This window comes from Salmo salar, chromosome 03 (assembly GCF_965601325.2).
Source record: "Salmo salar chromosome 03, fSalSal1, whole genome shotgun sequence".
Lineage (NCBI taxonomy): Eukaryota > Metazoa > Chordata > Actinopteri > Salmoniformes > Salmonidae > Salmo > Salmo salar.
This window is the reverse complement of record NC_138293.1, coordinates 29715558-29743288: the sequence shown is the minus strand read 5'-3', so window position 1 is coordinate 29743288 and position 27731 is coordinate 29715558. Positions and strand designations below refer to the sequence as shown.

The 27731-nt window shown below is 40.4% G+C and overlaps 2 protein-coding genes across 2 annotated transcripts in view; both read left to right on the top strand.

Moving 5' to 3' along the window:
- Positions 1–993: 993 nt before the first annotated feature.
- On the top strand, positions 994–9198 carry LOC106599247 (3-dehydrosphinganine reductase). The gene is made up of 10 exons (XM_014190371.3): positions 994–1425; positions 1987–2076; positions 2174–2230; positions 2407–2472; positions 3701–3796; positions 5415–5606; positions 5704–5787; positions 5881–5964; positions 6138–6239; positions 6526–9198. Exons 1-10 carry the CDS (start codon positions 1237–1239, stop codon positions 6643–6645), a joined length of 1080 nt encoding a protein of 359 aa, XP_014045846.1. The 5' UTR covers positions 994–1236; the 3' UTR covers positions 6646–9198.
- Positions 9199–14354: 5156 nt separating this feature from the next.
- LOC106599248 (apoptosis regulator Bcl-2) overlaps positions 14355–27731 on the top strand; it is a 60815-nt gene continuing 47438 nt past the window's right edge. Inside the window, exon 1 of the mRNA XM_014190372.3 lies at positions 14355–15488. Coding sequence (XP_014045847.2) covers positions 14943–15488 — 546 coding nt within the window. The 5' untranslated portion in view covers positions 14355–14942. The remainder of the gene's footprint in view (positions 15489–27731) is intronic.

Below are 27731 nucleotides of genomic sequence, written 5' to 3'. Positions count from 1 at the left end.
TGGAGTGAAGAGTATCTGTTCTTTTGTTTTTTTGGTATGGAGTCTCTCCCTACTCAAATGCAGTTAGGGTATATTAAATACAGAGTCAGAGCATTTATCCCAAGACCAATGCAGTGTGATCATTGTAAGGCTTTCGGTCATGTTTCAAGTGTTTGCAGAAGGGAGAAGCCGAGATGTTCAACTTGTGGAAAAGATCATATTATGTGTTATGAAAGTGACATGTTGCAATTGTGGTGGGAACCATGAAGCCACATTTTTCAAATGCCCCACAAGGGTGAAAGAGAATGAGGTGGCCAAAGGCCTTCACCAACAGGATCCTGACATTTTAAAGGTTAAGGTGGACTTTGTGGCCTTTATAGCTATGGTGATAAATGCTACTGCCAAGGTGGTGAGAAGGTCCAGGTAGATAGATATCATTGTGAGAGCGGAGCCTGGGGCTGAAAGATTTCTCTGCGAAGCAGTTACATGGAATATTATCACAAGCCGTAGAGCCTGAGAAGCGAGATTTGGAGAATTGAAAGAAGGAAGACAGAGTTCTGTTTTGTCAATGTAGTACTATTGTTATTTGGGTGGATAAAGTTAGTTTCACTATCACGTATGGATTTTCCTTTTACCTTGTTTTAGTTTTAACCCGTCCAGTCGGTGGCGGCAATACAACTTTTTGGGTTGTTGTCCAGCATAAAACCCACAGAACTGTGGATTTGGAATCTAGAAGTGACACAACGTACTGAAAATGGTGTAGGGTGTAATATGCATGTCCAACATGAAAAAAAACGACTGGATTTAAGCTGATTGGCCACTCTTTCTGGGCCGCAAAATGCGCAGTGACGGTCCTCTGGGTCTAAACGTTGTGGATTTTTAACCTAGAAATACTGCTGAGTATAATAACTCCCATTTTACTACATACAGGAAGAAAATCTTGTTTTAAAAATGTTTAAAAAAAATCCGTGACCCGGAAGTACTTCGTTATTCTTACCTGTTTTACAGCGGTCGATTTGTTTTGGTTCATGTTGCAGCTAGGCAGGAACAGAGTGCAATATCCACCTTATAACTCAGTGGGTCTACCACAGCAATTGGTCTTAGGAGAAATGCTTCTGACTCGCTGCCAAATATACTGCTAGAAAACTCCTCCTCTGTGTTTCATCGCCACCCCTTTGACCAGCCCCCGCGATTCGCTCTTACTGAGTCCAAAAGCGAACGTTAGCTACCAAGCTAACCAAACTGGCAGTTTCACCCATGTCCTATGAGGAAGGGTTGAGTTCAACGATCACGGATTGGCTTTTCTTCAATTCCTGGTGGCTCCTTTTGCCTTTTATCATGCTCCTAGTCGTTGCTGCATTCATCGTTGCCTTCGTGTTGCTGTTGTATATGATATCCCCTTTGATTAGCCCAAAACCTCTCAAGTTAAATGGGGCCCACGTCGTGGTAAGTGACCATTGTTGTAACCGTTGCACGGTAGGTGTTGCAGGTGAATATATTTCCTAAGAAACTGCGCGTGCACGCAACAGATCACTCATCTCGTCTACGGCAATGAATTGAGCTAGTAACACATCAGTTTTCTAGTTAGAAGTGAAAACTAGTAGTTCAATACTGGCATCTGTGGTTTGCTTCTGTAGGTAGTCAAAGCTAGTCAAAACCAGAACATTTGTGTAAAATAAACACATGTACTAACTTGCAAAAGTCACATTATAATTAAGCAATAAGGCATGAGAGGGTATAGTATATTGGCCATATAACACAAACCCCCGAGGTGCCTTATTGCTATTATAAACTGGTTACCAGCGTAACTAGAGCAGTACAAATACATGTGCTGTCATACCCATGGTATAACAGTCTGATATACCACAGCTGTCATCATTCAGGGTTCAAACCACCCAGTTTATAATTACCTATATATGTTGGACTTTGACCCCCAGGGCACAGCCCTTGTATTTAACTTTAGAAGGAATGCCCCTCCTCTCTCACCTACCACCTCTTAACCTGCAGGTCACTGGAGGCTCCAGTGGAATAGGGAAAAGCATTGCTATGGAGTGCTACAGACAAGGAGCCTTCATCACACTAGTGGCAAGAGACGAGGTTAGCAGAAATAAACAAAACATCAATGCCCTTGACTCTTTTGCCCTGTTCTTCACCCAGACAGCACATTTATCAAGCCTTCTGTCTTTTTCTTTAGAGTAAATTGGTTCAAGCGAAAAAAGAAGTAGAGAAATGTGCGATTAATGACAAGCAGGTATGTAGTACGTAGCTACGTGTTTTAGTACAACCTGGAAGAAGAAAGACGATGCTCTTTTTTTGTAGCTTTTTTTGGATGCAAGAAAATTATAAAATATTGACCCAAATGATCACATTAGCAACTTCTTACACGAGCGCTGACTGTTTTGGTATTCGTATTCCTCTTCCACGCAGGTTGTGCTCTGCATATCAGTTGACGTGTCCAAGGACTACGGACAGGTGGAAAGTGTGATTAAGCAGGTAAATCACAAATGATAGGCAATGTTCCCTTGTTCGCAGGAGCTCTCCTGGGACTGCTTCGGAGAGGAAATATCAGCTCCCGCAGAGAAGCACGTGATTGAACTTCACTCAACCTTCTAGGTTTTACCTTTTAGTTAACACTATCAATGTTTCCCTCTACTGTGAGAATTGGGATCGAATCAACGTAATATCAGACACTTTAAATGCAACATACCGAAACAAAGCTAACTATGCAAGAGATTTTCTTGTAGGCAGAGCACATTGGAGTAGGATTCTATTGCATTGACAGGCACAACCTATACTCTACCAATCCGGTGCGCCATAACCAGAGATGCAGTATCCCTATATGCAAATAGACCATTGCCATATGTGGATCTGTGCCATTCACTTTGAACTGGACTGTGTTCACAGCATGAGTGTTTGCAAGTAGATGCACTTGTTTTGAGATCAAAGCGAGAGCTGCATTTAGCCACGTGTGCACATTTGTTCATATTCTTTTTTAGTGAGTGAGTTATTATCCCAGTTATAGCTAATTTCTAGTCAGCAATGGGGGAGTGGTTGCTTCCTACAAGGGCACAAAACATATGCAGGTAAAGATGTCAAGTAAATAATTATTTTTCTGTCTAAAAGGGTAGTGTTGTATTTTGAGACACTCTTGAATAAGCTAAGTAGCCAATAGGCAGAGGGTAGAATAATTTGTCTGATTCTCTGTAATAATGGTATGGAAATAATAATGAATGTATTTTATAAAGTGGTTTCTTGCATTAAATGACACAACATTTTCAGTCACCTGGTCTGAAGGACAAGTGGATAAGCCCTGCATGATTTTTTCAAAAGTCTCATGGAATGTAAGCCTACATTGAACACAACACATTGGCTGCTACTGTAGGCTGAATGGTAGAACAGCTATTTCCATGTTAAAATGTTATGGGATGCATTTTCTCCATTGTTTTTGATGGTAGACCAGTCTGGTAGGCCTACATTATGATCAAATAGCTACAGTAGCCTACTTGGCCACTGTTATAACTGTAACTTAAAGCGGGTACAGACTCATTGTTCACAGTAAACGCGTACCAAAAGTTGCACCGAATTTTCAAGGTTCAAGTTTGCGCTCAGCAGACCTGAAATTTGCTCAGTTACAGAAAATAATTTCAGGGAATTTTGGTGATTTCAACTTTTGTATAATTATTTGCAAATGACAACATCAATGTAATTTGAATCCATTTAGTGTCAAGAGAAGCTTGGTCCGGTGGACATGCTGGTGAACTGTGCTGGGACGTCCTTCTCTGGGAAGTTTGAGGAGGTGGAGGTGGAGCGCTTCAGAGTGAGTAGGTAACTAACAGGTTGGGGAGGCTACTGTAACTAACCAGGGGAACAGACAGACAGGGCTGGAAGGGTGAACACAGAAACCAAACACCTACAGTATGTTCTTCAGAAAACAATTGATGTCTGAATAGGCAATGAGACGAGACTTTAGATTCCCAGATTGAAGAGTCAATGGGTTTGATGTGTGTCTGAAGGTGGAATCAAGGGTTAAGCTTTTAGTTTAAAGACGCAGTTAGCAAACCAAAAGGCTAGATGAGAATGCAGTCTAGGTCTGCAGCAGATTGGATTGCAGTGGAAGAATGAGAGAGTGGTTTAATTCAAGGCTGAAGAGGTGGCCGGTTTCTTCGCTCTCTCGCAGTCAAGGGATTGTCCAGATTCAGAGATAATGACCAAAGGAATATTAGATTGTGTGTACGTGTGTGTGTTCACAAGTGTGTGCATGAAGGGATTGTTACAATACTAAGATAATGACCAAGGGTAAATGAGGTTGTGTGTGGCTGTTCACATCCTAATGTATACTGGACAAAATATAAACGCAACATGTAAAGTGTTGGTCCCATGTTTCGTGAGCTGAAATAAAAGTTATCAGAAATGTTCCATACGCACAACAAGCTTATTTCTCTCAAAACATTTTGTGCACAAATTTGTTTACATCCCGGTTAGTGAGCATGTCTCCGTTGCCAAGATAATCCATCCACCTGACAGGTTGGGCATATCAAGAAGCTGATTAAATGGCGTGATCATTACACAGGTGCACCTTGTGCTGGGGACCATAAAAGGCCACTCTAAATTGTGCAGTTTTGTCACACAACACAATGTCTCAAGTTTTGAGAGAGCGTGCAATTGGCATGCTGACTGCAGTCATGTTCACCAGAGCTGTTGCCAGACAATTTAATGTTCATTTCTCTACCATAAGCTGCCTCCAACGTCATTTTAGAGAATTTGGCAGTACGTCCAACCGACTTCACTACCGCAGACCACATGTAACCACTCCAGCACAGGACCTCAACATCCGGCTTCTTCACCTGCGGGGTCGTCTGAGACCAGCCACCCCGACAGCTGATGAAACAGAAGTGTTTCTGTCTGTAATAAAGCCCTTTTGTGGCGAATAACTCTTTCTGATTGGCTGAGCCTGGCTCTCCAGTGGGTGGGCCTATGCCCTCCCAGGTTCACCCATGGCTGCACCCCTGCCCAGTCATGTGAAATCCTTAGATTAGGGCCCAATTAATTTATTTCAATTGACTGATTTCCTTATATGAACTGTGACTCAGTAAAATCGTTGAAATTGTTGCATGTTGCATTTATATTTATGTTCAGTATATTTATTGGGCTTCATTCCAATTCCTGGAAGGAGCCTGGCTTTGCTGGTGCTGCTAGCCTAGCTCCTTCTCATCCTGGCATTCCACTGCTGGTCACAGGCCTCGTTAAGGGTCTGAATTCATTAGGCCTCCCTCCAGAGAAATGCTATTACTATGGAAACTGCACAGAAATATAACACACTACATATTGCATGGCTATTGTTAGTAGTATGGGTATTGCTCAGCTTTTATTATTATTATTAATAATAATAATACATCATGAATGACTTTTTGTGCTCGTTCCCTTGTCTATAACAGAGTCTGATGGAGGTGAACTACCTGGGCAGTGTGTATCCCACACGGGCCGTAATCACCACTATGAAGGAGCGGAGGATGGGACGCATCATGTTTGTCTCCTCCCAGGCTGGCCAGATCGGCCTGTTTGGCTACACTGCCTACTCCCCGTCCAAGTTTGCCCTTCGTGGTCTGGCTGAGTCCTTGCAGATGGAAGTGAGTAGTAGATAGTTCCTCCTCCTACCCACATTGGAGGCCAAAAGGTCTCTTTGTGGCTAATTTAATGTACTCTTTCCTCTACTCCTCCATGCAGATGAAGCCATATAATATCTATGTGACAATTGCCTACCCCCCTGACACTGACACACCAGGACTAGCAGAGGAGAATAGGACAAAGGTAAGTCTCCTTATGAAAAAGTGGAAATGTTCTCTTCTTTAGTCTTTTACTCTGTCGCCTCGCCTTATATTTTCTCTCTTGGTCCTTCCATAGCCTTTAGAGACCAGGCTGATCTCCGAGACGTCTGGGGTGACTCAGCCGGAGCATGTTGCTAAAACCGTGGTCAAGGATGCCGTGGTAAGAGACTGCATTCTCAACAACTGTCGCTATCACATTTACTCTGCCTTCGGCCAACACAAAAAGCTTTATCAGTACAATCCCTTCCAGTCAGGACCATAGAGAGAATTGCTCTCTAGAAGTGTGATGAAGCGGTTTTTTTTCAGACGGCCATGTCTTTGTGACCCCTACAGCAGGGGAACTTCAACAGCTCTGTGGGGCCTGACGGCTACATGCTCTCGGCTCTCACCTGTGGAATGTCACCTGTCACCTCCATCACAGAGGGCCTCCAGCAGGTAACAACAGTACAGGAATGGTACTGTCACGGTCCCATTACCAAACACCCAGAATATTACTCTGGGGTCTTTTGGTAAACATGCGTTAACTAAACCTTAACAATCAACTTACCAAAGCAATTTTGTATCGATTACACATCTATTATAATCATAGAGATAGAATTAAGTCATATTTTATATGATTATAACATAATAATAGATTGTCCCAAAACTGTCTGTTCCTGTCTAACTCTGGTGATTGTGAATAGTGACTAGGGCTCATAATGTTAATGTGACTTCTGTGCAGATTGTGACCATGGGGCTGTTCCGGACCGTCGCTCTGTTCTACCTGGGGAGTTTCGACAGCATTGTGCGTCGCTGCATGATCGAGAGGGAGCAGTCCAAAGCAGCGGACAAGAGGGAGTAACACACCCACCCCAACCTCCTCCCTCATACACCCCCTCCCCCGCCGCTCCATCCTCCCCGGGTCATGGTCACTGAAGAACCCAACCGAGCCACCACTCCCCCCCCCCCCCCCCCCCCCAGAGGGCACAACCCTGGGTAGGCTAAATGGCCAGTCATCTCATCCACCAGTGATAATAACTAAGTAAAGAAGATGGCGGATGTCTTTTCCACTTGACCGATGATGTAACACATACCATTCGTGGCAGCCATTTTGTCATTATTCCATTGATATTTACTTTTTTTTTCTTCCACGCAGAGAGGTAAGTAAGGGATAGCCAGTCTGACAGGTTATGTCTGCATGTTGACCTGCAATTCCTTTACCAAGAATCTGACAGAATACCAACGCAAACAATAATGTATGCCATGCAGACCATTCTGAGTAAGCTAGCTTAATCACCTTAAACTTTATCTTCACCAACTGCATTCTGTTCCGCCTTCCAAAGCTTTTTTCTTTTGCAAGCAGGGCTTCTTTCCTCTATATTCACTCTGTTTTAACCTGTGCCCCTCAATGTGCTGTCTATGTAGTGTGGTGTTTTGGCCCATGCTGTGGATGCATTAACTAAACTTAGAGGTGATTTTACATTACTTAACAGTCATTTTGGGATCCTGAGTGGCGCAGCGGTCTAAGGCACTGCGTATCAGTGCAAGAGGCGACACTACAGTCCCTGGTTCGCATCCAGGCTGATTCACATCCGGCCGTGATTGGGAGTCCCATAGGGCGGCACACAATTGGCCCAGCGTCGTCCGGGGTAGGCCGTCATTGTAAAAAATAATTTGTTCTTAACTGACTTGCCTAGTTAAAAAAAGGTTAAATAAAACAAAAACAGTAATGAGAGAGGGCAATGCAAAAATGTAATTTGCTTTCCGGAAATGAACATCCAAGGCATTTTCAGGTAGAGAGGTTGTATGTGGAAGTCCAAAGGAATTTGTGTGTGCCGTGCATGTAGGTGCTGTGTGAAGAAGCCGATGGGAGAGATTTTAATGCAGTGTTATGTTACAATGTGTTTGAATGACTACACTGACCAAGCCTACTCCAGGGAGAGAGAAAAGCCATTGGACACTGGTGGTGGTTGGGGAAAAAAGAAAAACCTCCTCTGTAATGTATTCCTCTTATTTGCCTGTCACTTTCACGTCATCTTATTTGTGTTTTTTTTACCTTGAGGTAGAAGCAGCACGTAAAAGGTCGGCATGGGACAGTCATACGATGTAGTAGAAGAACAAATCCACTAACAGCTGATGACAGACTGATCCACTCTTTCCTGTTTGAGGTTGAGGGTCTTTGTATGTGTGATCTGTGTACATATTTTGCCTCCTTAAGATTGATGGGGTGGTGTCAGGACAAGGCGTGGGGTGTGACTCGCAGGTTCGAGCAAAGTCCCCTTAGGCCTAGAGAGGGCGCCAGAACTGTATTTTATATAGGGGCCAAGAGATGAAGAGGGACTGGCAAGCTCATAGAGGAGCTCTGTGTGCTATTGTGTTCTCTAAGTTGACATTTCATGCACAGTCACTGTGGACGTTATCCTATACGTTCCTATCTGATTGTTATTTGTCTCGGTAAGTATTCACAGATCCCTCCTGAAGTCCTCATGCAAGTCTTCCTTCCATCGATCAACTGTGGGGAGAATGTACTTAACTTTAATACAAACAATACGCTACAAATCAGAAAATATACATCATTTTTTGAAAATCCACCAATATTTGAATGCCAAAATGTATTAAGATACAATTTCTATAAGTACAATGCAACTATTTGAGATTTCTTTTTGTTTGATGTTGCTTCTCTGTTCTATCCTAGAAATAGTTTGTAATGCAGTCAAGCACTACAATTGTGGGGACCCATTCCAAGCCTTAAGAGAGAACTACAGATGTTAATGCTAAAATAATCAAATTCATCCACAGAAAGAAACTTGACTTAAGCCTCTTGTGGTTTACCAGTTAATTTCATGTGATTTTTCTATGAAAATGCCAACTGTTTTATGTGTTTTTTTGTTGTTGTCAATTCCAGTTTAGTTTTTGTACAAAAAGGCCTTACTCAAACCCAAAATGCTGAAGTGAATGCATGATTCAACTCTGGGGTTCTCATTTGACATTGGTTCAAGGGATACTGTCACTGTCCAGCAAAGTTTGGGTGTCTACCTGTCATTTTATCATCTGTGTACATTTTTTTGCTTTTAGCATTCATGTTGTAGTTGATAGACATTTGGTATAATATGTAGTTCATGGAAAAAGCTATTTTGTTTTAACACTTAAGCTATGCAAATTAAGCCTATGCTCACAATATGTTAAAACACTACAACCGAGTTTTAAAATGCTCTAGTTTTCCCATTCGTTGGTGTCGTCCAGAGATATTTAAAAGATTATATAGAGTTTATAAGTGCAGTACTACTGAATATTATCATGATGCATTCCGCTTCCGTTCCCATTTTATTGTGTTTTGTTCTGTTTTGGTTTTGCCAAACGGGTAAGAATTTCACCTTGTGTGCCATTGAAAATAAAAATGTAAGGAGTGGAACAATGTTGCTTTGTCTTATTTTCTTACATAATAAAATAAATAACTTTGCAATATGTTATTTTCTCTTATCTTTTCTCTTTTCTTTCACAATGTGACCTGTTTTAGTTCTAGGTGTGGTTTGTTTTAGGTTAAATGTTTATTTTTTCTGCACTCAGTAGGCTACTGAACACATAGGCCTCTTTTGAAAGCTTTTAGGCTTTGTTATTGCACTGGTATGGAACCTAACCTATACCATATGTATAAGTATACTTAGTTGAATGCACTGACTGTAAATCAAGGGTTCCCAAACCTTTTCACTCAGGCCCCCCCCCCCCCCCCCCCCCCCCTCCAGCATTGGGGAACATTCCGCACCACCCCGTGCGTGTGCACACTCCATGTCTATTTCTATGGCCACAAGCACTGTTCATGACACCAACTGTTCACACCCCTCTTGTTGACGGAGATCTTCAGGTTTAAAGCATATTTCCTGCAATTCTACACATTTTGTAATGGGGTGCAGAGAACATTTTTGTAGTTTTAAAACTAACTTTTCAATTCTTGACATTTTGCCATGTCTAATGTGAATTCATGTGATATTTGAGTTGACTAAAACCACAAAATCTATGGGCTAAAAAACATTAGCTGACATGGACTAGTTGGGACCTCCACCCACCCCCGCCAACCCCAGGGGCACGCCCCACAGTTTGAGAACCACTGTGCTAAATGACCAAAATGTAAAAAATGTATTTGTGTATCTGTGTTTGCTTTGTTTGGATTATGAGCTTACATTATTCAGTTGCCGAGGGTTGCACAGCCTAGATACATACACGACCTATGGTTACAGTTGATCAATCCTGTGTTTACAGAAGTGGAGTGGATGTTTTGTACCACTCCGTACTATTACGGAGTGGTTCAGTTTTGATGTACAGTGGGTGTGTGCAGCCGGGTGGCTATTGGGGGGCTACTGTGTGTACTGTGGGTGAATGTGAGGTTTTACATATTCTGTTTGAGTAGTGGACATTCATCTTCCATGAGGGGAACAGAACAGCCTGGGCAGCCAGTAGCTATTGTACACACTACCGGTCAAAAGTTTTAGAACACCTAATCATTCAAGGGTTTTTCTTTATTTTACTATTTTCTACATTGTAGAATAATAGTGAAGACATCAAAACTGTGAAATAACACATATGGAATCATGTAGTAACCAAAAAAGTGTTAAACAAATCGGGGGGGGACGAGACGGGACGTTTCAGTCTGATATGAGTGTCATAACCACACAGCTATGAAGTAACGTTTTACAGAGAGATTTTTATGCCAGAAATACACTAAGTGTACAACATGTTAAAATAACATTTGGCAGCGATTACAGCTTTGAATATTTCTGGATAAGTCTCTAAGAGCTTTGCACACCTGGATTATACAATATTTGCACATTATTCTTAAAAAAATTCTCCAAGCTCTGTCAAATTGGTTGTTGATTACTAGACAACCATTTTGAAGCAGATTTAAGTGAAAACTGTAACTCAGCCACTCAGGAACATTCACTGTCTTCTTGGTAACCAACTCCAGTGTAGATTTGGCCTTGTGTTTTAGGTTATTTTCCTGCTGAAAGGAGAATTCATCTCTTAGTGTCTGGTGGAGAGTAGACTGAACAAGGTTTTCCTCTAGGATTTTGCCTGTGCTTAGCTCCATTCCATTTTATCATGAAAAAAAAACTCCATAATCCTTGCTGATGACAAGCATACCCATAGCAGGATTCAGCCACCACCATGCTTGAAAATATGAAGAGTGGTTGGATTTGCCCCAAAGTTAAGGCTTTGTATTCAGAATTTCTTTGCCACATTTCTTGCAGTTTTACTTTAGTGCCTTATTGCAAACAGGATGCATGTTTTGGAATATTTTTATTCTGTACAGTACATGCTTCCTTCTTTTCACTCTGTCATTTAGGTTAGTATTGTGCAGTAACTACAATGTCATTGATCCATCCTCAGTTTTCTCCTATCACAGCCATTAAACTCTAACTGTTTTAAAGTCACTATTGGACTCATGGTGAAATCTCTGAACGATTTCCTTCCCCTCCGGCAACTGAGTTAGGCAAGACCATGTATCTTTGTGGTGACTGGGTATATTGATACACAATCCAAAGTGTAATTAATAACTTCACCATGCTCAAAGGGATATTCAATGTCTACTTATTTTTTTTTTTACTCATCTACCAATAGGTGCCCTTCTTTGAGAGGCATTGGAAAAACTCCCTGGTCTTTGTGGTTGAATCTGTGTTTGAAATTCCCTGCTTGACTGAGGGACCATATAGATAATTGTATGTGTGTCAGGTACAGAGATGAGGTAGTCATTCAAAAACCATGTTAAACACTATTATTGCCCACAGAGTGAGTCCATGCAACTTATTATGTAACTTGTTAAGCACATTTTATTCCTGAACCTATTTAAGCTTGCCATAACAAAGGGGTTCAATACTTTTGTATTTGTTTTTGTATTTATTATGTTAAGGCCAATATACAATTTTCAAAACATTACAATACATTCATAACAGATTTCACAACACACTAAGTGTGTGCCCTCAGGCCAATACTCCACTAACACATATCTATAACACATCTGTTTTTTAAAACTGATTATACTGCTTGCATAAGTTACCTGATGTGGAATAGAGTTCCATGTAGTCATGGCTCTATGTAGTGCTGTGCGCCTCCCATAATCTGTTCTGGACTTGGGGACTGTGAAGAGACCTCTGGTGGCATATCTTGTGGGGTATGTATGCGTGTCTGAGCTGTGTGCTAGACAGACAGCTCGGTGCTTTCAACATGTCCACTTTGAGCCAGGAGAGATTGACATGCATATTATTAATGTTTGCTCTCTGTGTATTTCCAAGGGCCAGCCGTGCTGCAGTGTTCTGAGCCAATTGCAATTTTCCAAAGTCCCTCTTTGTGGCACCTGACCACACGAATGAACAGTAGTACAGGTGCGACAAAACTAAAGCCTGTAGGACCTGCCTTGTTGATAGTGCTGTTAAGAAGGTAGAGCAGCGCTTTATTATGGACAGACTTCTCACCATCTTAGCTACTGTTGTATCAATATGTTTTGACCATGACAGTTTATAATCCAGGGTTACTCCAAGCAGTTTAGTCACCTCAATTTGGTCAATTTACACATTATTTATTACATGATTTAGTTGAGGTTTAGGGTTTAGTGAATGATTTGTCCCAAATACAATGCTTTTAGTTTTTGAAATATTTAGGACTAACTTATTCCTTGCCACCCATTCTGAAACTAACAGCACATCTTTGTTAAGTGTTGCAGTCATTTCAGTCGCTGTAGTAGCTGACGTGTATAGTGTTGAGTCATCTGCATGCATAGACACACTGGCTTTACTCAAAGCCAGTGATATGTCGTTAGTAAAGATTGAAAAAAGTAATGGGCCAAGACAGCTGCCCTGGGGAATTCCTCATTGTACCTGGATTATGTTGGAGAGGCTTTCAATAAAGAACTCCCTCTGTGTTCTGATAGACAGGTAACTCTTTATCCACAATATAGCAGGGGATGTAAAGCTATAACACAAACGATTTTCCAGCAGCAGACTGTGATCGGTAATGTCAAAAGCTGAAGTGTAACAAAACAGCCCCCACAATCATTTCATCATCAATTTCTCTCAGTAATTTGTGTAAGTGCTGTGCTTGTTGAATGTCCTTCCCTATAAGTGTGTTGAAAGTCTGTTGTCAATTTGTTTACTATAAAATAGCATTCTATCTGGCCAGTTTAAAAACAAAATGTTCTATGGGTTGGTAACAGGCTGATTTGTCTGCTATTTGAGCCAGTAAATGGGACTTTACTATTCTTAGTAAGCAGGAATGACTTTTGCTTCCCTCCAGCCCTGAGGGCACACACTTTCTTGTAAGCTTAAATTGAAGATATGGCAAATAGGGGTGGCAATATCATCTGCTATTATCCTCAGTAATTTGCCATCCAAGTTGTCAGACACGGTGCATTGTCATTGTTGATAGACAACAATAATTTTTTCACTTCTTCCACACTCACTTTATGGAATTCAAAATTATAATTCTTGTCTTTCATAATTTGGTCAGGTATACTTGGATGTGTAGTGTCAGCGTTTGTTGCTGGCATGTCATGCCTAAATGTGCTAATCTTGCGGTTGGCAATATCAGTCAGTTTTGTGATGAACGAACCATCTGATTCAATGAATGATGGAGCTGAGTTTGCCTTTTTTCCCAAAATGTCATTGAAGGTGCTCCAAAGCTTTTTTACTATCATTCTTTATGTAATTTACCTTTGTTTCATAGTGTAGTTTCTTCTTCTTTTTAGTCACATGATTTCTCAATTTGCAGTACATTTGTCAATTGGTTGTGCAGCCAGACTTATTTGCCATTCCTTTTGCCTTTACAATATTTCAATTCCTCATCAATCCACAGGGATTTAACAGTTTTTACAGTCATTTTCTTAATGGGTGCATGCTTATTAGTAACTGGGATAAGCAATTACATAAATGTGTCAAGTGCAATGTCTGTTTGCTCCTCATTACACACCACGGACTAACAAATATTCTTTACATCAACAACATAGGAATCACTACAAAACCTCTTGTATGACCTCTTATACACTATATTAGGCCCAGCCTTTGGAACTTTGGTTTTACTCGATATGGCTACTATATTGTGATCACTACATCCAATGGATCTGGATACTGTTGATGATTTCATTCAATACTTATTTACTCAAGATATTTCAGCTTTTCATTTTTAATTAATTTGTAAAAATGTCTAAAAACATAATTCCACATTGACATTATGGGGTATTGTGTGTAGGCCTGTGACACAAAATCTAAATTTAATCAGGCTTTTAAACTTAAATTTTAAACTTCAAAATTTGGAAAAAGTCAGGGGATGTTCCAGAAGAGAGACCCACATAGTTTCTGTAATTAAGTACCGGCAGTGTCTGCTGTGGCAGGAGGGAAAGTGCAAGTTACTTGAAAAATATCTAATCTCTCAATGTTCATCTCAAAGTGCACCAAATTCATGCATTTAGCTCTTGAAATTCCTTATTTTTTTACCGGGGTAGAATGCCCCCGGATCCCCCTACTGGCTTTGGGCTAAGCCCCTAATGTCTTCAAATCCTAGAAACGCCCCTGACACAAGAAATACCTCACCAGCACAGCAGCAAAGAGTGTACAACAGGCAGCAATTGTGGGATACATTCCTCACTCAAAACGTCTCTCTGAATGCGTAAAACGCCGCTGGAATAGTTTTCTGTATCATATTCTGGATGCATGCGACGTTGACCTTCATATGTAGATTTTCGGTCATGTATTTGTAGTGTACATTATGTGCATATGGAGAATATTTTTTATCTCTTCCGTATTTCTGGCTGTCTAGATTTGGAGTCTACAGAGAAGGGAACTGTCGCCACTTTTTGACCAACGCTTCGAATATTTGTTTTGAGAGCACAATTGGGAACATTTGGAAATTCTGACGTGGTTTATATTTGGACTTTTCACGGTTTCAGCCTAGTTGGGTGAAGGGGCCGTTTTTCAAACCACGCACATCGCTCCCTTTCCAGTGTTTCGTTTTGCACCGTTCAATTGTAGGCGGCTATCCTAAAAACTTGACCAGAACATTTTCTCAGAAATACACTTTTCGTTTGATCTGATGTATTGTGCGATGCAGTGCATATCTACAATTATGATGTATTATTCTTAAAAACGAGGATTTTGGAGGTCATCAGTGGCAATCATAATGGCAAACGACGACAACCGCTTCATAGTGGAAAAGTACATTTGTCACAAACTCTTGAAACGAGGATATGCGTGGGATTTCGAGGATGCCGAGGAGGAGGAAGGTGCCGCTAATAATGGGTCGATGATTTCTCCTCGGCTGGGTTTGGCACGGCGGTGCCACGGGGCCAATAACGCCGGCCCGGGCAGCGTCCCTAGTCTTTCCAAATGGCTCTCCCAACCGGACCCGCATGCAGCTATTCACAGAGTTTTGCGTGAGGCCGGGGATGAACTCGAAAGACTGTACCAGCCCGACTTCGCAGAGATGTCACACCAGCTGTATCTCACATCCTCCACGGCTGAGAGGAGATTTAGAGAGGTGATAGACGAGCTGTTCAGGGATGGGGTTAACTGGGGACGGATTATCGCCTTCTTCGAGTTCGGGGGCACAATATGCGTGGAATGCGTGAACAAGGAGATGACGTCGCAGGTGGATCACATCGCGGTGTGGATGACAGAGTATCTAAATGGACCACTGCTCAGCTGGATTCAGGAGAACGGGGGATGGGTATGTGTAACCTACTGCTTTAGTTTACATTAGCCTACGCATGATGCGGAGGGAACGTCTGGATATGAACGACATAATTGACTAGTCTTCCTGATTTGATGTTCTGGCTGTTTGTCTAGCATGTCTGGCCAATGAAATATTACCGTCGCTGTCACACCTCCCTACGCTCAAACCCGCCTCCGTCGACTGTAGCCATCAGTGGCAGATGCCTTGTAGTTCCAGGGTGGGGGGTAAATTCCAGGGTGGGGGGTAAAACCAAACGTTTCACTGCACGTAACCGGTGTATGTGACAATAAAACATATTAAATGTTATTTTGTTTATTTTGTCCTATAGCCTAGGTTATATGCCTGTTATACTGCTGCTATTCACTATACTGCGTTCACTCATAGATGTCTGTGACACACTATCAGCATAGAACAGTCTGTACTGCACACAGAGCGGCTGAGGCACTAGTAGGATAGGATCATTATATCTGTGTAGTTCCACATCCATGGCAGGGCAGAGCAGAACAGACACACGTCAGGGGAAAGGGTGACATCAAGTTAATAGTGTAGGCTACCAGCCCCGGGCGAGACGGGACAAGAGATGAAGACCACTTGTCAGAGATCTACATGACCAAAAAACGATGAGATCCCCATACTAAATCTATACTGTACACACGCACTCACACATTTTGGATACTTGATTTGGATCCACAGTAACACACGAACACACACCAAACACACACACACACGCACGCACGCACGCACGCACACACACACACACACAGACACACACCACACACACAATGCATTTATCACCAAATATCTGAGTATGCACATCCACCACTACCAGCCACACAACATCCTCTGTTCTGTTTTTCTTTTGTTACTACTATTTCCCCTCTGAAGATGAACAATGTGGCCACCCCTTTACGACTGCTGTCCTCTACAGCTCTACATCTATAAGGCCAAACTGCCAAAAATGTGTCCCTAATTGGCAGAAGTGCTATTAATGATCAAATAACATGCGCTTGCACCGTTTCAGCTATCTAGCCGGAAGCAAGGTGGTAGATGGGGGTGGGTATGGGAGGGGTGAAGGCTAATCAATGATTTATGTGGAGCATTTCATCTCTAAAGGATGGAGCGTTTAACTTTCCCCTTGAGTCTCCTCTGCCCCTGAAGGTGTCAGGTTGTGCCACATATCAAAGGGAAGCAGAGAGGGGCCCCCAGGAGTACAGGGCCACAGACTAGAGCCAGGTTGTATGTTTAACATGTAACGTGCACCCTCCAGTGCATTTCGGTTCAGTTGGAGTCCTTTGGTCTCTTGAAATTTGTGCATGGAATGGTGGATCGGGCTGTGGCTGCTATGTCTGTCTGTGTGTGAGAGGTCTCTGGAGCCTGATATCCGACATCCCAGTCTAACTATGTACTTTTGTATGTAGGTCAGCATAAACAGTAATGTTTCAAGACTGAGGTTGAGACGACGGGGTTTCATGTGCCATATCCATGGGAACTGAAGGGAATCTTTTAATCCAATGGATAATTCAGGATTATGGGAAAGTATATGTAAACAATTTTCTGGGTCATTTTGCCAGGGCTTTGTGATCAGTGGCGAAAATTGCACATCCAAAAAATGTGGTCTCTGATGTGACGTCAGAGGCTGTAGAGAAGTGAGTGAGCTTCACGTCATGCCAGAAAAATGTCACAGAAATTCTGTAAATGTAATATAAATACAAATACTGTTCATGCTAAATTAAGAATGTTGCAGAGATCCAACTGACACACTTGAACAATGCAAACAGACACTATCATAATAGTTTTACTTTTCAGGGGGTGAAATTCCCATATGTTATAATTCAGCTCATGTTATGTGGTGTTCTCAGACATCTTAGGTACAGTGCGTTCGGAAAGTATTCAGACCCCTTGACTTTTTCAACATTGAGTTACGATAAAACCTTATTCTAAAATTGATTAAATAAACATTTTCCTCATCAATCTACACACAATACCCCATAATAGCAAAGTGAAAACAGATTTCTAGACATTTTTGCAAATGTAAAAAAACAAAAACAGAAATACCTTATTTACATCAGTATTGAAACCCTTTTCTATGAGACTTGAAATTGAGCTCAGGTGCATCCTGTTTCTATTGATCATCCTTGAGATGTTTCTACAACTTGATTGGAGTCCACCTGTGGTAAATTCAATTGATTGGACATGATTTGGAAGGCACACACCTGTCTATATTAGGTCCCACATTTGACAGTGCATGTCAGAGCAAAAACCAAGCCACGTGCTCAACGGAATTGTCCGTAGAGCTCCGAGACAGGATTGTGTAAAGGCACAGATCTGGGGAAGGGTACCAAAAAATGTCTGCAGTATTGAAGGTCACCAAGAACATAGTGGCCGCCATCATTCTTAAATAGAAGAAGTTTGGAACTACCAAGACTCTTCCTACAGCTGGCAGCCCGGCCAAATTGAGCAATCGGGGGAGAAGGGCCTTGGTCAGGGAGGTGACCAAGAACCCAATGGTCACTCTGACAGGGCTTCCAGAAGGACAACCATCTCTGCAGCACTCCACCAATCAGGCCTTCATGGTAGATTGGCCAGACGGAACCAGACCTCAGTAAAAGGCACATGACAGCCCGCTTGGAGTTTTCCAAAGGGCAACTAAAGGACTTTCAGGTCTGATGAATCCAAGATTAAACTCTTTAGCCTGAATGCCAAGCATCACGTCTGGAGGAAACCTGGCACCATCCCTATGGTGAGGTATGGTGGTGGCAGCATCATGCTGTGGAGATGTTTTTCAGTGGCAGGGACTGGGAGACTAGTCAGGATCGAGAGAAAGATGAACGGAGCAAAGTACAGCGAGATCCTTATTGAAAACCTGCTCCAGAGTGCTCAGGACCTCAGACTGGGGCGAAGGTTCATCTTCCAACAGGACAACTACCCTAAGCACACAGTCAAGACAATGCAGGAGTGGCTTCAGGACAAGTCTCTGAATGTCCTTCAGTGGCCTTGCCAGAGCCCGTACTTTAACCCAATCGAACATCTCTGGAGAAACCTGAAAATAGCTGTGCAGTGACGCTCCCCATCTAACCTGACAGAGTTTGAGAGGATCTGCAGAGAAGAATGAAATAAACTCCCCAAATGCAGGTGTGCCAAGCTTGTAGTGTCATACCCAAGAAGACTCGAGGCTGTGAATTGGAACAATTACCTTTCAAAATGAAACTTTATAGTAAATATGAATAGATATAATGTAGGGCTAGGATAAAGGATTATAGAATTAAAAACCTGCATAGGTTCTCTATTGGAGTAGGCCTATACGATCCTCAAATATTTGGTGTTATTACCCTTTTACATTGAAAAAATGTATCTCAATATAAAAAATGTAAAGGATTATTATTGTTCCGATACACACCGTCAAATGGATTAGGTATTGTCAACAGGGTTGTTGTCTCTATTAGTGTGTGGCGGCTGGTTAACACTGGGATAAACTGATTATCGGTAGAACTAACACAATAACTGGCTTATGGAAGCACTTAGTGGTGTAAAGTACATAAGTAAAAATACTGTATAGTACTACTTAAGTAGTTTTTTTTGGGGTATCTGTACTTTGCTTTACTATTTATATTTTTTACAACTTTTACTTTTACTTCACTATATTCCTTAAGAAAATATTGTTATTTTTACTCCATACATTTTCCCTGACTTGTTACATTTCAATGCTTAGCAGCACAGGAAAATTGTCCAATACACACACTTATCAACAGAACATCCCTGGTCATCCCTACTGCCTCTGATCTGGTGGACTCACTAAACACACATGCTTCGTTTGTAAATTATGTCTGAATGTTGGAGTGTGCCCCTGGCTATCCGGAAATTCAAAAAAATAAGAAAATGGTGCCATCTGGTTTGCTTAGTAAAGGAATTTGAAATGATTTATACTTTTACTTTTAATACTTAATTACATTTTAGCGATTACATTTACTTTTGTTACTTAAGTATATTTAAAACCAAATACTTTTAGACTTTCACTCTAGTAGTATTTTACTGGGTGACTTTCACTTTTACTTGAGTCATTTTCTATTAAGGTATCTTTACTTTTACTCAAATATAACAATTGGGTACTTTTTCCATCACTGGAAGCTCTTCTCTAAGTGAGAGGTATATTATATATTTCTATATATAAGCTATTTATGCTACCTTTTATATTCTTGATCATAATGATATTGGCCTAGCTGTAAAAAAACAGCCAAGGTGTTAGAGCAAAATACAAAATATGTATGGGTGGAGAGAGGGTTGGTTTTCCAGGTATACTTGCTCTGGATTGTCAGTACTGCATGTATTCTTGGCTATCGTGCCATGGCTGTGTCAGAGTTTATTGTAAGTTAAACTTGGGTATTCCTTTATGGGTAGTGTGATGCCTAAGACACATTTTTACTTGCAGCCATTAGCGGCCGTTAGAATCAATGTTCCTTTTTCCCTCTTCCTTTTTTGTAGGAATAAAACAGCATATTAGCATATAATGAGGACTACATGAAATATGTCTCGCATGTGATGGACATTAAGAACTGGTCTTGCGACGGATATAGGTAGTTTTCTCTTCATTTTTTCAAAACATTTCGAACAATTGAATCCAATGAACTGAGCAGGCTGAGCTGACATGCTTATAGCCTTGCTAGGACTCTCTAAATATGAGCATGCATTTATACGATTTTTCTGTGGTTATTTCTATTAATATTATCTATTATTGTTACTATAAAATAATTTTTATTGACAATTTAATCGAAGCCTATTGATTAAATAATTGACTTTTTTTGCACAACATAGGTACAGCAGATCCTCTTATTTTGAAATGTACTTTTAGAGGCCATTCAATACAATACTCATCATTAAAACATAAGCAGTTTAGGTCTAAAGAGATTAGACTAATAAAGGAAATAGGAGAAGTAACAGCGCAGGTAATGGTAATGGAAAACTACTATAGAGGCACAAAATAAATTAGAGGAAAAACAAAAAGAAATGGAGGTACTTATTCAAGAATGATCAAGTGTAATGTATTACAAAAATAAAGCGAATTGGATGGAAAATTGTGAAAAATGTAAAAAAAAAGATATATATATTGAATCTTCAACATAGATTTGCTATCAAAAATAATTTACAGAAACTCGTTACAAATGATGGAGTCATCCATGATTCACCAAATTACATTTTGAAAGAGGAAGCAAAATAGTTTAAGCATGTTTTCTTTTCATTCTCCTCCATTTCCACTGAATGATGTTAACTGTAAGGATTTATTTCCTAATAATAATAATAATAATAATGTAAAATTAACTTTTTGAGGCAATAACATTTTTTTCAGTCTGGAAAAACACCAGGGCTTGATGGTATACCAGTAGAGGTATAATCAGACCTTTTTGATGTACTCAAATATCCATTATTAGCACGTTTTATTTACTCCTATAAAAATGGTAGACGTTTAGGTACTCAACAAGAAATTCTGATTTCATTACTACTAAAACAGGACCCAGGTGGTAAGTATAAAGATCCAGTCCATTTAAAAAACTGGTTGTGATGCGAAAATCCTGGTGAAATGCATAGCACATAGAATAAAACAGGTTTTACAAGATATTGTTCATCCAGATCAGACAGGTTTTTTTACATGGACGATATATTGGAGATAATATACGACAATTACTTGAAACAATTGAACATTATGAAACATCAAAGATACCACCCCTGGTCTTCATAGCAGATTTTGAAAATGCATTTGATAAAGTATGACTAGAATTTATATATAAATGCCTGGTTTACTTTAATTTCGGTGAATCTCTTATACAATGGGTTAAAGTTATGTACAGCAACCCCAGATGTAAAATAGTAAATAATGGTTACTTCTCAGAAAGTATTGAGCTTTTAAGAGGAGTAAAACAAGGCTGTCCGTTGTCTACATGACTAAATGACTTAAATGTAAATGTACATATTTATTTATTATGACCATTGAAATATTAGCTATTAAAATTAGATCAAAGAAGAACATCAAGGGGTTAGAAATCCAGGGGATAAAAACAAAAGTGTCAATGTATGCCGATGACTCAAGTTTTTTCTTAAGTCTGCAATCTGGATCCCTGTACAGTCTCATTGAAGATCTTGACCACTTTTCTAGCCTCTCTGGACTAAAACCTAATTATGACAAGTGTACCATATTACGTATTGGATTGTTAAAAAATACAGTGTTTACACTACCTTGTAGTTTTACCAATAAAGTGGGCGGATGGTGAAGTAGACATACTTGGTATTCACATCTCAAAAAATATAAATGAACTTATAAATGAACAAAAATAGATAAGATTCTGCAACCATGAAGAGTAAATACTTGTCTATTTATGGAAAAATCTGATTGATTAACTCTTTGCTCCTATCACAGTTTACTTACTTACTAATGGCATTGCCTACTTCAGACGACTCGTTTTTTAAATCATATGAGCATAAATATTTCATTTTATTTGGAATGTTAAGCCAGACAAAATTAAACGTGCCTATTTATATAATGAATATGAGTTTGGGGGGCTAAAATTATGAAATATTAAAGCTTTAAACCTCTCACTAAAAGCTTCACTCATACATAAGTTATACTTAAACCCAAAATGTTCTCCAGTAGATTATTAAGGCTCATCCTTTGTTCAATAATGTTTTTTTTGCCTTTATACAGATTACAGCTTCTCATTTCCACCTAAATAATTAAAAAAATATATATTTTTAAGAATCACCCTTTCTTAAACAAGCCATACAAAGCTGGTTACAATTTCAGTTTTCTCCTGCAGAAAAGATAGAACAAATATTACAACAAATGTTATGGTTAAACTCAAATATACTGATTAATAAAAAATGTAAAAATTAAAATATATTTATGAATGATATATTCAATGAAAATAAACGGAGGAGTTATGTCACATATGCAGCTATCGAAAATATATGGGAATATCTGCTCAATCCAAAATTACAACCAACTGATTACAGCATTAGCACAAAAATGGAGGACGCAAGTGGAAAAGGGAGAAGGTAGAGAACTTGTTTGCCTGCCATATATTAAAGATACAAATTGGCTGAAAGGAATTGGCATAAATAGAAAAAAATACCAGTTTCGTTTGAGGACAAAAATGTTGACAGCTACACCATACAGGTTGCAAAATAAATGGGAAGAGATTTTCGATGTATCGATTCCATGGCACATGGTTTATGAACTGGTACAAAAAACACTTGATTCAACACATAGAGTTTTTCATTTTAAATTATTATATAAAATTCTTGCCACCAACAGAATGCTTTAAACACTACCATTCAAAAGTTTGGGGTCACTTTGAAATGTCCTTGTTTTTTAAAAGAAAAACACATTTTTTGTCCATTAAAATAACATAAAATTGATCAGAAATACAGTGTAGACATTCTTAATATTGTAAATGACTATTGTAGCTGGAAATGGCAGATTTTTTATGGAATATCTACATAGTCGTACAGAGGCCCATTATCAGCAACCATCACTCCTGTGTTCCAATGGCACGTTGTGTTAGCTAATCCAAGTTTATCATTTTAAAAGGCTAATTGATCATTAGAAAACCCTTTTGCAATTATGTTAACACAGATGAAAACTGTTGTCCTGATTAAAGAAGCAATAAAACTGGCCTTTAGACTAGAGTATCTGGAGCAATAGCATTTGTGGGTTCGATTACAGGCTCAAAATGGCAAGAAACAAAGACATTTCTTCTGAAACTCGTCAGTCTATTCTTGTTCTGAGAAATGAAGGTTATTCCATGCGAGAAATTGCCAAGAAACTGAGGATCTCATACAACGCTGTGTACTACTCCCTTTACAGAACAACACAAACAGTCTCTAACCAGAATAGAAAGAGGAATGGGAGGCCCCGGTGCACAACTGAGCAAGAGGACAAGTACATTAGAGTGTCTAGTTTGAGAAACAGATGCCTCACAAGTCCTCAACTGGAAGCTTCATTAAATAGTACCCACAAAACACCAGTCTCAACATCAACAGTGAAGATGTGACTCCGGGATGCTGGCCTTCTAGGCAGAGTTCCTCTGTCCCGTGTCTGTGTTCTTTTGCCCATCTTAATCTTTTATTTTTATTGGCCAGTCTGAGATATGGCTTTTTCTTTGTAACTCTGCCTAGAAGGCCAGCATCCCAGAGTCGCCTCTTCACTGTTGACGTTGAGACTGGTGTTTTGAGCCTGTAATCGAACCCACAAATGCTGATGCTCCAGATACTCAACTAGTCTAAATAAGGCCAGTTTTATTGCTTCTTTTATGAGGACAGTTTTCAGCTGTGCTAACATTACATTTACATTTTACATTTACGTCATTTAGCAGACGCTCTTATCCAGAGCGACTTACAAATTGCATACATAATTGCAAAAGGGTTTTCTAATGATCAATTAGCCTTTTAAAATGATACACTTGGATTAGCTAACACAACATGCCAAGGGTGCTTCAACATAGTACTGAGTAAAGGGTCAAAATACCAATGTAAATGTGATATTTCAGTTAAATTTTTTTTTATATATTTGCAAAATTTCCTAAAAACCTGTTTTTGCTTTGGCATTATGGGGTATCGTGTGTAGATTGAAGAGGAAAAAAATCTATTTAATCAATTTTACAATAAGGCTATAATGTAACAAAATGTGGAAAACGTCAAGGGGTCTGAATACTTTACGAATGCACTGTATATACTGAGCAATATTGGTGTCTATAAAGATCACCATACTGTATATTCCAAACCGGGTTAGTGTTCCCCTGCAGGTCAAAGGTAGATACTGAATGTTCTAAAAGGTATTGGAATGAATGTGGAATATTAACTAGCAGAGGTAGTATAGTGTCACCAGCCATAAGTAGGGAACATTGTGCCATTGTGTGTCTTACTCTGAGGTAATTCAATCTGCATGTTGATGTTTTCCTCTCCTCTAAAAACAGAGAGAAGTGGGAAGTTAATTAACCTAGTGACATTTAGACACATGAGCGTGGTGTGGAAAACATGTCCATCAGCCACTCGCATGCTTCCTGTTATTTTGGAGACAGTCTCAAAGCTCTAAATAGGTATGGGTCACTGGCCGTTGTTGAGTCTGGAATCACCGGTGCATGTGCCGAATATATACTTTCCCCAAAACAAAAACTATAACAAGGTCTCAATTGTTTGTAATCCATCTGGGTTGGGATGGCTCACATTCTGTCATGATCATTACTCTCCCACATACCCCAACTCCTCCAGATTCTCCTTGGTCCCTGTATAGCTCTTAAGTTTGTGTTGTGTTGTCCTTTCCTGTCTTTGTGCCTGTTTTGTCCTCCTTTTTTCACCTGGATAAATTCACTATTTCCTGTCTTTTGTGGCGAGAGTAATTGCAGCTGGTTAAAAGGGCCTTTATTTTGATTGGATAATATGGTCTCTGAGCGAGACAGACAGACAGTGCCACATACAGTAGACATAATGTTTGGGCCCTGTGTCCACCCACGTGTGGATGAGGTACACCTGTGTTTATTTGTGGGACTTTCAGTAAATAATGAGCGATTGGATAGTGGCGCCCTGGATGGCAGACGACTGCCAACTTCCTTCTGAATTGACACACTTAACCTCAGGGAGTAGTCTAGCTGAGGGGGTGGAGGGGAGTCTGGCCAAAATGTACTCTGCTAAAATACAACACAGGTCACACAGCTTGTCCAGGCCTACAGTTAACACAATTGCAACAGAAATGGGTTAAGCTTAACATAGGCCTATGATTTTTTTGTATTTTTTAAAGTCTGGTTCACAAAAGTTTCCGAATTTATATAAGACACTGAACTCCACTCTCACTTCTTTTAATTGAATTTTTTATTTCACCTTTATTTAACCAGGTAGGCCAGTTGAGAACAAGTTCTCATTTACAACTGCGACCTGTCCTAGATAAAGCAAAGCAGTGTGACACAAACAACACAGAGTTATACATGGAATAAATAAACAAACATACAGTCAATAATACAATAGAGAAAGTCTATATACAGTGTGTGCAAATGAGGTAGGTTAAGGGGGGTGAGGCAATAAATACGCCATAGTGGCGAAATTATTACAGTATGGCAAATTAAACACTGGGGTGATAGATGTGCAAAAGATGATATCACTTCTAATTACTACCTTTGTTTTGGCTTTTACAGTAGGAGGAGGGGTAGAGGATGGATGTGAGCACCTGGAAGACCCATCATGAGGGAGTTAGAGGCAGGTGATTGGAGGGTGGGAGACAGGAAGAAGTCACCCGGGCCAGTCCAAACACCACGGACGGGGTCGTCTAAGGAGTACTGTGAACCAGGTGGTCTTGTCTAAGGGCAGGTGTTTGTTGTAATAATGTAGAACAAATTTGACTGGGTCAGTCCTGGAGAGGGTACTACCAAAATCAGGATAAGGAGGTTGAGCGGGGAGGTGTTGCTAGGATACTGTGCTGCTGTGGGCATATGGTCTGTCTGCTCCCCTTCTTCTCTTCCTCTCCCTTTCCCCCTCTGTTCGGGGATGAGGGGAACAGGGACAGTTGGGAAGTCATTAATCTCCATCAGGGTGACATGTCTGCACAGGATGGAAGGGAGAACCTGTTTCTCCTGCTCCGAGCTGACAATGGAGAACTGGGTGCATCCCAAATGGAATACTATTCCATAAATAGTGCACAACTTTTGACCAGGGCTCTCGTCAAATGTTGTGCACTATATATGGAATAGAGTGTCATTTGGTGCCATCGGCCTTTCATCCTGACAGATGGGTTTATAGAGTCCATTCTTGCCCATCCAAGCCCCAGAGGACTGCAGAGGTTGATACGTTTTAGGTTGATGTCATGGAGGAATGGGAACGTGCAGCCATTAGCCAGAGATGATCGGTGGGGTTTCAGAAGCCTGATACAGCTATCAACAGATCCAGATGCTTTCTAACCATAAATCAACCCCAAAACTATTGTTAAATATTGGGATGATGTGGACTTGTGGACTATAGGACTGGGGTTGTATAAGGGAGATTTAAAAAGCATGTATGAGCTTTGCCGGAGCAGCCAAATTTACCCCCTCTGTTGTACCCCTCTGCGGAGTGTAATGCGGAAAGCAGAGTTTGATTGGGCATTAGTCGCTCAACATCTGCCACTCTGTTTACACTCATCAGCAGAGAGAAAGAAAGAGAGAGAAAGAGTCAGATGCTGTAATCTCAAAAACATTTCCCACTGATAGAGCCAGGTCTCTCTGACATGAATACACACTGTAAAAAACTGTAATGCATCAAGCTGCAATAGGATTGTGAGTTTGCTCAACATTTGGGCAAATAGCTGAACCAACATAGAATTTTATGTTGAGTGAACATACAGTTCAATTTGAGAATATATTCAATCTAGGGATGCACCGATATGACATTTTTGGCCGATTTCGATATCCGATATTTTCCTTGCCAAAACATCCGATACTGATAACCGATATTGAACATTTTAGCAGCCTTTTAAGCATTCTAGTATAGTTAAATAGTTGAAATGCACACACACACTGACCAAAAAGTTATTTTGTTGGCATTTACGTACAGTGGGGGAAAAAAGTATTTGATCCCCTGCTGATTTTGTACGTTTGCCCACTTACAAAGAAATGATCAGTCTATAATTTTAATGGTAGGTTTATTTGAACAGTGAGAGACAGAATAACAACAAAAAAATCCAGAAAAATGCATGTCAAAAATGTTATAAAATGATTTGCATTTTAACGAGGGAAATAAATATTTGACCCCTCTGCAAAACATGACTTAGTACTTGGTGGCAAAACCCTTGTTGGCAATCACAGAGGTCAGACGTTTCTTGTAGTTGGCCACCAGGTTTGCACACATCTCAGGAGGGATTTTGTCCCACTCCTCTTTGCAGATCTTCTCCAAGTCATTAAGGTTTCGAGGCTGACGTTTGGCAACTCGAACCTTCAGCTCCCTCCACAGATTTTCTATGGGATTAAGGTCTGGAGACTGGCTAGGCCACTCCAGGACCTTAATGTGCTTCTTCTTGAGCCACTCCTTTGTTGCCTTGGCCGTGTGTTTTGGGTCATTGTCATGCTGGAATACCCATCCACGACCCATTTTCAATGTCCTGGCTGAGGGAAGGAGGTTCTCACCCAATATTTGACGGTACATGGCCCCGTCCATCGTCCCTTTGATGCGGTGAAGTTGTCCTGTCCCCTTAGCAGAAAAACACCCCCTTAGCATAATGTTTCCACCTCC